The 11313-nt window shown below is 46.7% G+C and overlaps 1 protein-coding gene across 1 annotated transcript in view; it reads left to right on the top strand.

Moving 5' to 3' along the window:
• Window positions 1-10737, top strand: part of ap2s1 (adaptor related protein complex 2 subunit sigma 1) — a 59110-nt gene extending 48373 nt beyond the window's left edge. The window contains exons 4-5 of the mRNA XM_078241786.1: window positions 1331-1390; window positions 8957-10737. Coding sequence (XP_078097912.1) covers window positions 1331-1390; window positions 8957-9058 — 162 coding nt within the window. The 3' untranslated portion in view covers window positions 9059-10737. The remainder of the gene's footprint in view (window positions 1-1330; window positions 1391-8956) is intronic.
• Window positions 10738-11313: the final 576 nt, after the last annotated feature.

Here is an 11313-nt window from a genome sequence, read left to right on the forward strand (position 1 = left end):
GAGGCAGCTGTTGGTTGAACGATACACGGAAACATTGACATTTCTCAGAGCAAGTTATTGGGTCATTTTTCAGATCCTGGACTTCAAGTGTTGAGTGCTTAATGATGTTTGCCATACAGTCCCACCAAAATGTGACATCACATTATGGTGAGACTCCCACCAACTTTTACAGATGCACCATAAAAAGCATCCCTTCTGGTTGTATCACAGCTTGCTATGGCTCCTGCTCTGCCCAAGACCGCAAGAAACTACAGAAGGTTGTGAATGTAGCCCAATCCATCAAGCAAACCAGCCTCCCATCCATTGACTCTGTCTACACTTCCCGCTGCCTCGGCAAAGCAGCCAGCATAATAAAGGACCCCACGCACCCCGGACATTCTCTCTTCCACCTTCTCCCGTCAGGAAAAAGATACAAAAGTCTGAGGTCACGTACCAACCGACTCAAGAACAGCTTCTTCCCTGCTGTCATCAGACTTTTGAATGGACCTACCTTGCACTAAGTTGATCTTTCTCTACACCCTAGCTATGACTATAACACTACATTCTGCACTCTCTCCTTTCCTTCTGTATGAACTGTATGCTTTGTCTGTATAGTGCACAAGAAACAATACTTTTTACTGTATGCTAATACATGTGACAATAAATCAAATCAAATCATATGCAGGAACCGGCATAGAATCCTGACAGTGCAGAAGGAGGCCATTCGGCCCATCGAGCCTGGACCGACTATAATCCCGCCCAGGCCCTATCCCCATAACCCCATGCATTTATCCTAGCTAGTCCCTCTGACACTAAGGGGCAATTTAGCATGGCCAGTCCACCTAACCCGCACATCTTTGGAGTGTGGGAGGGAACCGGAGCACCCAGAGGAAACCCACGCAGACACAGGGAGAACGTGCAGACTCCTTGCAGACTCCACACAGACAGTGACCCGAGCCCGGGAATCGAACCCAGGTTCCTGGCGCTGTGAGGCTGCAGCGTGAATGACTGAGCCACCGTAGGATTTTATGATTCTATGATAGTTCATTCAGCACTCAACACTTGAAGTGTAGGATCTGAAAAATGACCCAATAACTTTCTCTGAGAAACTTCAATGTTTCCATGTATCGCTCAACCACTATTTATGCCCGTCATGGGAGATTCAACCACCATGAATGACATAACCTTCTGAGGGCCTGTGCTATACCCTCTCCTGATCTGTCAGTCTTTTTTACAGAGTAGCCACTGTTTTGTTTCCTCGTCAAGTATAAAACTCAGGTTTTAAAAAAAAGGAAAGTATGAAGAAAGATTTAGTAACATTGCCTTGCGTTTTGTCTCTGTCTTATTGCAGGTTTTGAATGAATATTTCCACAATGTCTGTGAATTAGATCTTGTCTTCAACTTCTACAAGGTAAGCTACCGTGCTGCTTCATTGCTTTCCCAACACCCCCCTTCCCCTTTTAGTGCCCCCCCCCTCCCTGAGAAAGAGGACAGGGATGACTTAATCTCTAATATTTTAGTTTCCTCCTCTGTGTGGGGATTGTTTATTGTGTCCCAGGGTTGAAATCAGTAACTCAGATCAGAGCACGTGTGGCCCATTTACCCGTGCTCGAAGCTACGTATATTCACTCTGTGGGGAGCACTGTCCTTTGCAGACAGAAGGGATATGTCCACACGTTGCACCTTTTATAAACTAAACAAAAACTTGGGTGACAGCCATTCCCTGGTTCATTGCTCATGGCAATGCCTTGACCAATCAGAGTTGACCTGCCTGGTTTGAGTTTGAATGCTTGTCAGTTGACTGTTCCCTGGTGCATTCTCCGTGGCAACAGCTCCATCAATCAGAGTCCACTTGCGAACCTATCGGTGCTCTTTTATGCAGTATAAGTTGCTGTGCCCTTTGCAATTGGTGACCTTGTGAACTGTCCTAATGAATGCAAGATGAAAAGCTGCTTCTTTTTAGCAATGGTGAAGATCTGCGTTGTCTATTAGTAAATTGTCCATGGTGTTTCCCCCAGTGAGCTGGTGTGGAGGCTCCAGAAACTTCTTTCATGGTGGGCGGCACGCTGGCACAGTGGTTAGCACTGCTGCCTCACAGCGCCAGGGATCCAGGTTCAATTCCCAGCTTGGGTCACTGTCTGTGCAGAGTCAGCACATTCTGCGTGGGTTTCCTCCGGTTTCCCCCCTCAGTCCGAAAGACGCGCTGGTTAGGGTGCATTGGCTGTGCTAAATTCTCCCTCAGTGTAACCCGAACAGGAGTGTGGCGACTAGGGGATTTTCACAGCAACTTCACTGCAGTGTTAATGTAAGCCTACTTGTGACACTAATAATAAATAAACTTAAATAATAAACCTAGTTAGAAAAGCTTTTCTTTTTGCTCATTCGATGTGGGTGTCACTGGCAAGGCCAGCATTTATTGCCCATCCCTAATTGCTCTCAGGAAGATTGTAATGAGTTGCTTCCTTGAATGGAAATGATTACCTGGTTAGGCCAATTCAGAGGAAGGTTAAGAGTCAGCCACACTGGTTGGGTACGGGGTCACATACAGGCCAGAGCAGATAAAGACATCAAATTTCCTTTCCTCGCGGTGTAGCGGGTGGGTTTTTCTGACAATCCAGTAAACTCATGGTCACTGCTTCTGATACCAGCTTTTTATTTCATATTTATTTTAATAATTGCATTTAAATGCCACAGTTGCTATAGTGGGAATTAAATTTGCATCTTTTGGATTAGGTAGCGCATTGGTACCTCACAGAGCCAGGGACCCGGATTCAATTCCGGCCTCGGGTGACTGTCTGTGTGGAGTTTGCACATTCTCCCCCGTGTCTGCATGGGTTTCTTCCGGGTGCTCCGGTTTCCTCCCCCAGTCCAAAGATGTGCAGGTTAGGTGGACTGGCCATGCTAAATTGCCCCTTAGTGTCCAAAAATGTTTAGGTTAGATGAGTTAGACATGGTAAATGTGTGGGGTTAAGGGGATAGAGCAGGGAGAGGACCTAGGTAAGATACTCTGAGTGTATGAGTCAGAGCCATTGCAGACTTGATGAGCCAAATGACGGCCTCCTGCACTGTTATAGGGATTCTTTGATTAGTCCTGGTCTTTCATTTGATTTATTATTGTCACATGTTTTAGCGTACAGTGCAAAGTATTGTTTCTTGCACGCTGTACAGACAAAGTTTATAGAGAAGGAAACAGGAGAGTGCAGAATGTAGTGTTGGTCAGAGCTAGGGTGTGGAGAAAGATCAACTTAATGCAAGGTAGATCATTTCAAAAGTCTGACGGCAGCAGGGAAGAAGCTGTTCTTGAATCGGCTGGTACGTGACTTCAGACTTTTGTATCTTTTTCCCGATGGAAGAAGGTGGAAGAGAGAATGTCCGGGGTGCGTGGGGTCCTTCATTATGCTGGCTGCTTTTCTGAGGCAGCGGGAAGTGTAGAAGAGTCAATGGATGGGAGGCTGGTTTGCGTGATGGATTGGGCTACAATCACAGCCTTTTGTAGTTCCTTGCAGTCTTGGGCAGAGCAGGAGCCATACCAAGCTGTGATACAACCAGAAATAATGCTTTCTATGGTGCATCTGTAAAAGTTGGTGAGAGTCGTAGCTACAGTAAGAAGTCTAACAACACCAGGTTAGCTGACATGCCAAATTTCCTTAGCCTTCTGAGAAAGTAGAGGCGTTGGTGGGCTTTCTTAACTGTCGTGTCGGCATGGGAGGACCAGGACAGATTGTTGGTGATCTGGACACCTAAAAACGTGAAGCTCTCAACCCTTTCTACTTCAGTCCCCGTTGATGTAGACAGGGGCATTTTCTCCGCTACACTTTCTTTTTGTTTGATATTCAATCCAATCAAAGTCTCTGCAAGTGAGACATTCCCGATCCGAGCTGACAAGACAGGTTCACCACTTCCTGACTTGGGCTTGATCTACATGATCCAAGCTGATTGGAGCAGGCCTTGCACTTCCTCCAAGGCTTGATCTCATTTGCATCTTAGCCAAAAGGCCGAGATGCCGCTTTAGAAAAATTGCTTCAAATGAAGCCTCGGTGAAACTTCATGACTTCAACCAAGTGCAGGACAGCAAAGCTACACTTGATCTTAGCCATCTCCTTTGTTTTGTTGACATTGGATTGCTAGTCCAGTAATATAACCTCCATGCTACTGTACACCATGACAGTTAACATGGCAAAATTGGGAAAATATTGACAACAGGAACAGAAAAGCGTGATCAAAAATTGTGGCAACAAGTGATGAGGTTCTTCCGTGTTAGGGGCCTAACGTAAGATTTTTAATGTATAAACACAGCTCAGCTGGATAAACCTGTTTGTTGTCACACTTCTTTGAAATATATGTTGGATGCATATTGTGATCTCTGAATAATAACAGATCAGAAAAACCTCATTGGCACAACATTAAAGACTGTTGGTTAAATGTGTCTTGTTTGGCTTTGATTGATTTGATTTATTATTGTCACATGTATTAGCATACGGTGAAAAGTATTGTTTCTTTCCCGTTATACAGACAAAGCATACCGTTCATAGAGAAGGAAAGGAGAGGGTGCAGAATGTAGTGTTGCAGTCATAGCTAGGGTGTAGAGAAAGGTCAACTTAATGCGAGGTAGTCTGATGGCAGCAGGGAAGAAGCTGTTCTTATAAATGTAATTCGTCCCTTCAAATTCTCTTCTTTGCTACGAGGCATATCTGTAATTACCAGAGTTTTTTGCGAGTGTTCAACACCTGAATATATTTCCTCCAAATGCAACTCCTATTTCGAAGGACCTAATCTATAATTAATATACAAATTAATTTTTGTGAACACGTTTCATTCATCTACCTATATCCTTCCCCACGTAATGCCGATACCATCGTTGTATCCCAAATACCACTTGCTGTAACTATGTCACAATCTCGCCATTTATTACTTATGCAACCCTTATAAGTTTTTTAAAGTTTATTTATTGGTGTCACAAGCATTAACACTGCAATGAAGCTACCGTGAAAATGGCGGCACGGTAGCACAGTGGTTAGCACTGCTGCTTCACAGCTCCAGGGACCTGGGTTCGATTCCTGGCTCGGGTCACTGTCTGTGTGGAGTTTGCACATTCTCCTCGTGTCTGTGTGGGTTTTCTCCGGGTGCTCCGGTTTCCTCCCACAGTCCAAAGATGTGCGGGTTAGGTTGATTGGCCATGATAAAATTGCCCCTTAGTTTCCTGAGATGTGTAGGTTAGAGGGATTAGTGGATAAAATATGTAGGGATATGGGGGTAGGGCCTGGGTGGGATTGTGGTCGGTGCAGACTCGATGGGCCGAATGGCCTCTTTCTGCACTGTAGGATTCTATCTATCTATGATCCCCTAGTCGCCACACTCCGGCGCCTGTTCGGGTAACACTGAGGGAGAATTTAGCATGGCCAATGCACCCTAACCAGCACGTCTTTCAGACTGTGGGAGAAAGCCGGAGCACCCGGAGGAAACCCACGCAGACACGGGGAGAACGTGCAGATTCCGCACAGGCAGTGACCCAAAGTCAGGAGTCGAACCCGGGTCCCTGGCGCTGTGAGACAGCAGTGCGAACCACTGTGCCGCCCCATGCAGTCCTATCCTTTGCTTGAGCCATGGTTCAGCACAATCCAGTCTTCAAACTTTTCGTATGCTAGATGGGGCGGTGGGGGGGCGGGGGAGTGGAGAATTGAGCTCACTCACCTATACGCATCATTACTTCTGCCTTGCCCAATAAGCTTGTTAGTTGAGAATGAAGAACTATATTAATTAGAGCTCTAATGGCCCAATATTTTGGAGAAAATTTCTGCTTTCACTTGAGTAGTTGTCTCACCTGGTCTGAAGGGCGGTTTGGGATCTGTAATAAATACTGGCCTTGCTAGCAACATTCACACGAATTAAAAAAAACATGTTGTGCAATTCGATCACCTGCAGAGATCTCAGCTGAGTCGATCTAACCAATATCAGGGAAGGGGGGGTGGAATGCAACAATAGGTTTGCTTCGGTGTTCCTAAGTACAGAAAGGAAAATCGACCAGGATACAAAGAACAGTACAGCACAGAAAGAGGCCCTTCGGCCCTCCAAGTCTGCGTCGATCACTTTGTCCCATCGAGACCAACCGCTTATATCCCTCTGTTCCCCGCCTGTTCATGATGTGTCTTAAATGTCGCGAATGTATCTGCCTCAACCATCTCACTTAGCAATGCATTCCAGGCCACTACCACCCTCTGTGTTTAAAAAAAAAACTTCCCCCGCACATCTCCACTGAGCCTTTCCCCACCCTTATCTTAAACTTGTGCCCCCTTGTGTATGTCATTTCTGCTCTGGGGGAAAAAGCTTCCAACTGTTCGCCCTATCCATACGTACATATGAACAAGGAGCAGGAGTAGGCCACTCGGCCCGTCGAGCCTGCTCCACTATTTAATGTGTACAAGATGATAAAGGGGGAATTGGTAAAGTGGACATGGAGAGGACGTTTCCTCTTTAGGGCAATCTAGAACAAGAGGGTCATAGTTTTAGGATAAGGGGCAGCAGATTTAAAACAGAGATGAGGGGAAATTATTTCTCTCAAAGGGCCAGGAGTCTATGGAATCCACTATCCCAGAATGCAGGGGATGCCGGGACATTGAGTAAATTTAAGGAAGCGGTGGACAGATTTTTAATTAGTAAGGGTTTGAAGGGCTATGGCAAACAGGCAAGAAGTGGAATTGGGGCCATGATTGTATTAAATGGCGAAGCAAGCTCAAGGGGCTAAATTGCTCCAAGTTCTTATTCTTAATAAGATCATGGCTGATCTGATAGGAACTTCAACGACACATTCCTACCTAGCCCCCCCCAATAACCTTTCACCCCTTGTTAACCAAGAATCTATCTGGCCCTGCCTTAAAAATATTCAAAGACTCTGCTCCCACTGCCTTTTGAGGAAGAGAGTTTCAGAGACTCGGGACCCTCCTGCGAGAAAATATTTTTCCTTCTCTCTGTCTTAAAAAGTGACCCCGAGTTCTAGATTCTCTGACCAGAGGAAACATCCACTTCCCCATCCACCCTGTCAATACCCCTCAGAATCTTAAAGGTTTCTGTCAAGTCACCTCATACTCTTGTAAGCCCAGTGGATACAAACCTAAACTCTACAACCTTTCCTCGTAAGACGGGTAGAGAATGTTTACGTAGAAAAGATCTTTCCACTTGTGACTGAGACCAGAGCTAGGAGGCATAAACATAAGATTGTTGCTGATTAGTCCAATATGGAATTAGGGAGAAACTTTCTCCCAATCCGTGGTTAGTCCATGGAATCTGCTCTACGTTCTGTAGCTGAGGAAAGATGTTCAAGGAGAAGCTGGATAAGCAAAAGAAGAAAGGAATAGAAGGAAATGTTGATGGGGTTTGATGAAGCGGGATGGGAGGAGACACATGAAGAGCACAAACACCGAGATGGCTCTGTGGGGAAAATGCCCCCCTGTCTATTAAATTCTTTGATCCAAAAATGAACGCAGCTGTATAAGACTTTGGTTCGGCCGCATTTGGAGTATTGTGTACAATTGTGGTCGCCACACTACCGGAAGGATGCATTGGAAAGGGTGCAGAAGAGATTCACCAGGATGTTGGAGGATATGGACGATGAAGGAAGGTTGAACAAACTTGGATTGTTTTCATTGGAGCGTTGGAGGATGAGGGGGATCTGATAGAGGTTTACAAGATTATGACAGGCTTGGATAGAGTGGATAGTCAGAGTCTTTTTCCCAGGGTTGAAGGGTCAATTACTCGGGGGCGTAGACTTATAGAATGTAGAAGGAGGTCAGTCGGCCCATCGAGTCTGCACCAGCCACAATCCCACCCAGGCTCTATCCCCGTAACCCCATGTATTTACCCTTGCTAGTCCCCCTGACAAGGGGCAATTTAGCATAGCCAATCCACCTAACCCGCACATCTTTGGACTGTGGGAGGAAATCGGAACACCCAGAAGAAACCCATGCAGACACGGGGAGAACGTGCAAACTCCACACACAGTGACCCGAGGCCGGAATTGAACCCGGATTCCTGCTGCTGAGGCAGCAGGGCTAACCACTGTGCCGCCTAATTAGGTGAGGAAGGAGTAGCGCTCCAAAAGCTCGTGATTCCAAATAAACCTGTTGGACTTTAACCTGGTGTTGTGAGACTTCTTACTGTGCCCCACCCCAGTCCGACGCCGGCATCTCCACATCATAAGTTGAAAGTGAGAGGGGGCAAGTTTTTCACACACGGGGTGGTGAATGCCTGGAATGCATTGCCAGAGGAGGTGATGGAAGCGGATTCTATAACAATGTTCAAGAGGCATCTCGACAGATACATGAATGGCAGAGAATAGAGGGAATGGACCACGTAGGGGCAAGAAAATATTAGAGTGTTAGCACAGATTGGGTGGGCTGAAGGGCCTGTTCCTGTGCTGTACTGTTCTTTGCAAGTACACGGCAAAGTCAGTATCTTTCCAGGGAATTGTTTGTCTGATAGACACACAATAACATTCTGATTTATTCTCAAGTCGTCTTTGAATTCTGTTGAGACTTGTGGGGGGTCTTGTTGAGCAGAATGTCCCATTTCGCTGCCTCTTGACCGTTGTTATAGAATTCGCTGCCACAAATGCTTTGTAAAGATACCCGCTCCTTACCCAGTGACAGAAAGTATGCCAGCGCTGTGAATATTTCTGGATTTCTATACACGGGCTGTCTTGGTTAGCACCGCTGCCACGCAGCGCCCAGGGACCCGGGTCCGATTCCCGGCTTGGGTCACTGTCTGTGCGGAGTCTGCACGTTCTCACCGTGTCTGCGTGGGTTTCCTCCGGGTGCTCTGGTTTCCTCCCACAGTCCAAAAGGCGTGCTGGTTAGGGTGCATTGACCCGAACAGGTGCCGGAGTGTGGCGACTAGGGGGATTTCGCAGTAACTTCATTGCAGCGTTAATGTGAGCCTTACATGTGACTAATAGATAAACTTTACTTTTTTTCTGTGCTTGCAGGTGTATACGGTGGTGGATGAGATGTTCCTAGCAGGAGAAATCAGGGAGACGAGCCAGACCAAGGTGCTAAAGCAACTCCTCATGCTACAGTCCTTGGAGTAAAAACTTTGGTTGCAAAACGGAAAGATGTTTAAGCGGCAGCGCTCTCCTCTCATGTTCCATTGGTGCAAGCGTGCGTGCGTGTGTGTGTATATCTGTGTGTGAGAGAGAGGAATATAGGGAACAATGAATGTTAACCCAATTACTACAGGAGGATGACCATTTAACCCGTCAAACTCCACTAAAATGTCCTGTCATGCTTCAGCATCTCGTGTCATGAATTAGTCTGATTGTAAGGGGACCCTGGTGCCTCTGGTTATCTGGCTGTTGATTAATCAGTACCCACATATAAAGCCTTGGGTTTTGGCCACTGCAACTGTCAAATTAGTCCCAGTGCGAGACAAATAATGATTTTGGAGCAAGCCAGTTTGATTTTTGTCTCGAGCCAGAGGTCGTGCACGATGGCACCACGATGCAATCCGGACACAAGATCGAGCTTTCTACAGCGGAGCGCAACCCCCCCCCCCTCAAACCAGTATTGTCACCTAGCAGTTCAGATCGAAGTGAAATGTTCACATTGTGTCCGCTGGCACAGTTGTGCGCTTTTGCTGAGAGCCATGTAACATCAGAAATATTAACGGTGGGACCAAATGCAAGATGGGTATTACACAAGAAACGCATTTGAAGCAACTTGTTCTCTGCTTCCCTTGGGTGTGGCGGTGCAGGTGCCAGTGACGACACTGCAGGGCCTTCGCTGCCTCGTCGATCATGCTGCCTCCAGCTTAGTTTTTCAAGAAGCCAAGTTACTTGCCCCCCTTCCCCCCCCGCCCCCCCCCCTCCCGCCCCACACACGCACACACACAAGGTCATTGCCACTTTCTGATGGTGGCCCACCTAAATTTCTTACCACCTACTCTGACCGGGAGTGTTGTCTTATTGAGGTCTGTTGGAGCTGAATATGTGAGGCACAACTCCACGTGCATTCTGCATTTCGCAACGCTCCTTCCTCCCAGGGACCAAAATATGATCCTCGGTTTACACTAAGGAGAAGTGGGGGGAAACTATCTGGAGTCACTGATCTTTCTGAGGACGAGCGATCTCCACAGACGCACCTAGATGCCATTTTGCCTTCCGCCAGGTAAGCACGACGGTAGCTGCCAAGAAAATCAGCAGCCAGTTAGCCAGAATTCTGTAGCTTACAGAGAACAGTATTTTCTTTACCGCTTTTGTTTGTTGCAATCCCTCCCCCCCCCCCCCCCCTCTCCCCAACCCCCCAGAAAATGGAGTCTGTGATCACTGAAGCTTAAACTGCGTCCGGGAATGTGGAGAAAACATTGTAGAAGCATTTTACTTTATTCCATTGACCGGGTCTCTGAATAATAGCGACACAGCAGCCTTGTTCCACGTCACTGTTAATTAGCAACAAAAACTTCTGGGCTCCTCGAGAACACCCAGGATGCCAGTCACCGCTCGATTCGTACTGTCGCTCAGCTATCTGTTGTGATGGACTCAAGCCTGTACTTGGGATAAAGCCAAATGTCTTTTAAATGGTGTTTTTTTTTAAAACAAATTTGCCTAGCCCTCTTTTTTTTTCCCTGTTGTTGTTTTGGTTTGAATGAAGTGCATGTGTCTGAAAAAGATCTCGGTTTCACTTAGTGAGATAACATGTTTGTAACCGTCGCTAGAATTGTGCTGCTGCATTGAGGCAGCAATGTGTCACACAATAAATGCTGGAAATGGTCGTTCTGCGTTTGGAGAAAAAAATTGGGCAGACACTCAAAGGTTTGGGACACATATACAGAGCTCTCCCTGTCCGCGGAGGCACTTGAGCACATATTCTGGACTGCCACGCAATTAAACAACAACGTGTATTTATATAGCACCTTTACTGTAAAAACAACCAAAGGAACATTCTTCAACAAAATGTGGCACTGAGCTGCCTAAGGTATCAAGGCAACAATCAAACGCTTGGTCACCGAATCCTACAATGCAGAAGGAGGCCATTCAGCCCATCGAGCCTGCAGCAACAACAATCCCACCCAGGTCCTATCCCCATAACCCTACGTATTTACCCTGCTGACACTTTCTTTTATTCATTTATGGGACATGGACGCCGCTGGCTGTGCCAGCATTTATTGCCCATCCCTAGTTGCCCTTGGAGGGCAGTTGAGAGCCAACCACATTGCTGTGGCTCTGGAGTCACATGTAGGCCAGACCAGGTAAGGACGGCAGATTTCCTTCCCTGAAGGGACGTTAGTGAACCAGATGGGTTTTTCCAACAATGGTTTCATGGTCATTAGTTTCTTAATTCCAGATTT

Source organism: Mustelus asterias, chromosome 24 (assembly GCF_964213995.1).
Source record: "Mustelus asterias chromosome 24, sMusAst1.hap1.1, whole genome shotgun sequence".
Classification (NCBI taxonomy): Eukaryota; Metazoa; Chordata; class Chondrichthyes; order Carcharhiniformes; family Triakidae; genus Mustelus; species Mustelus asterias.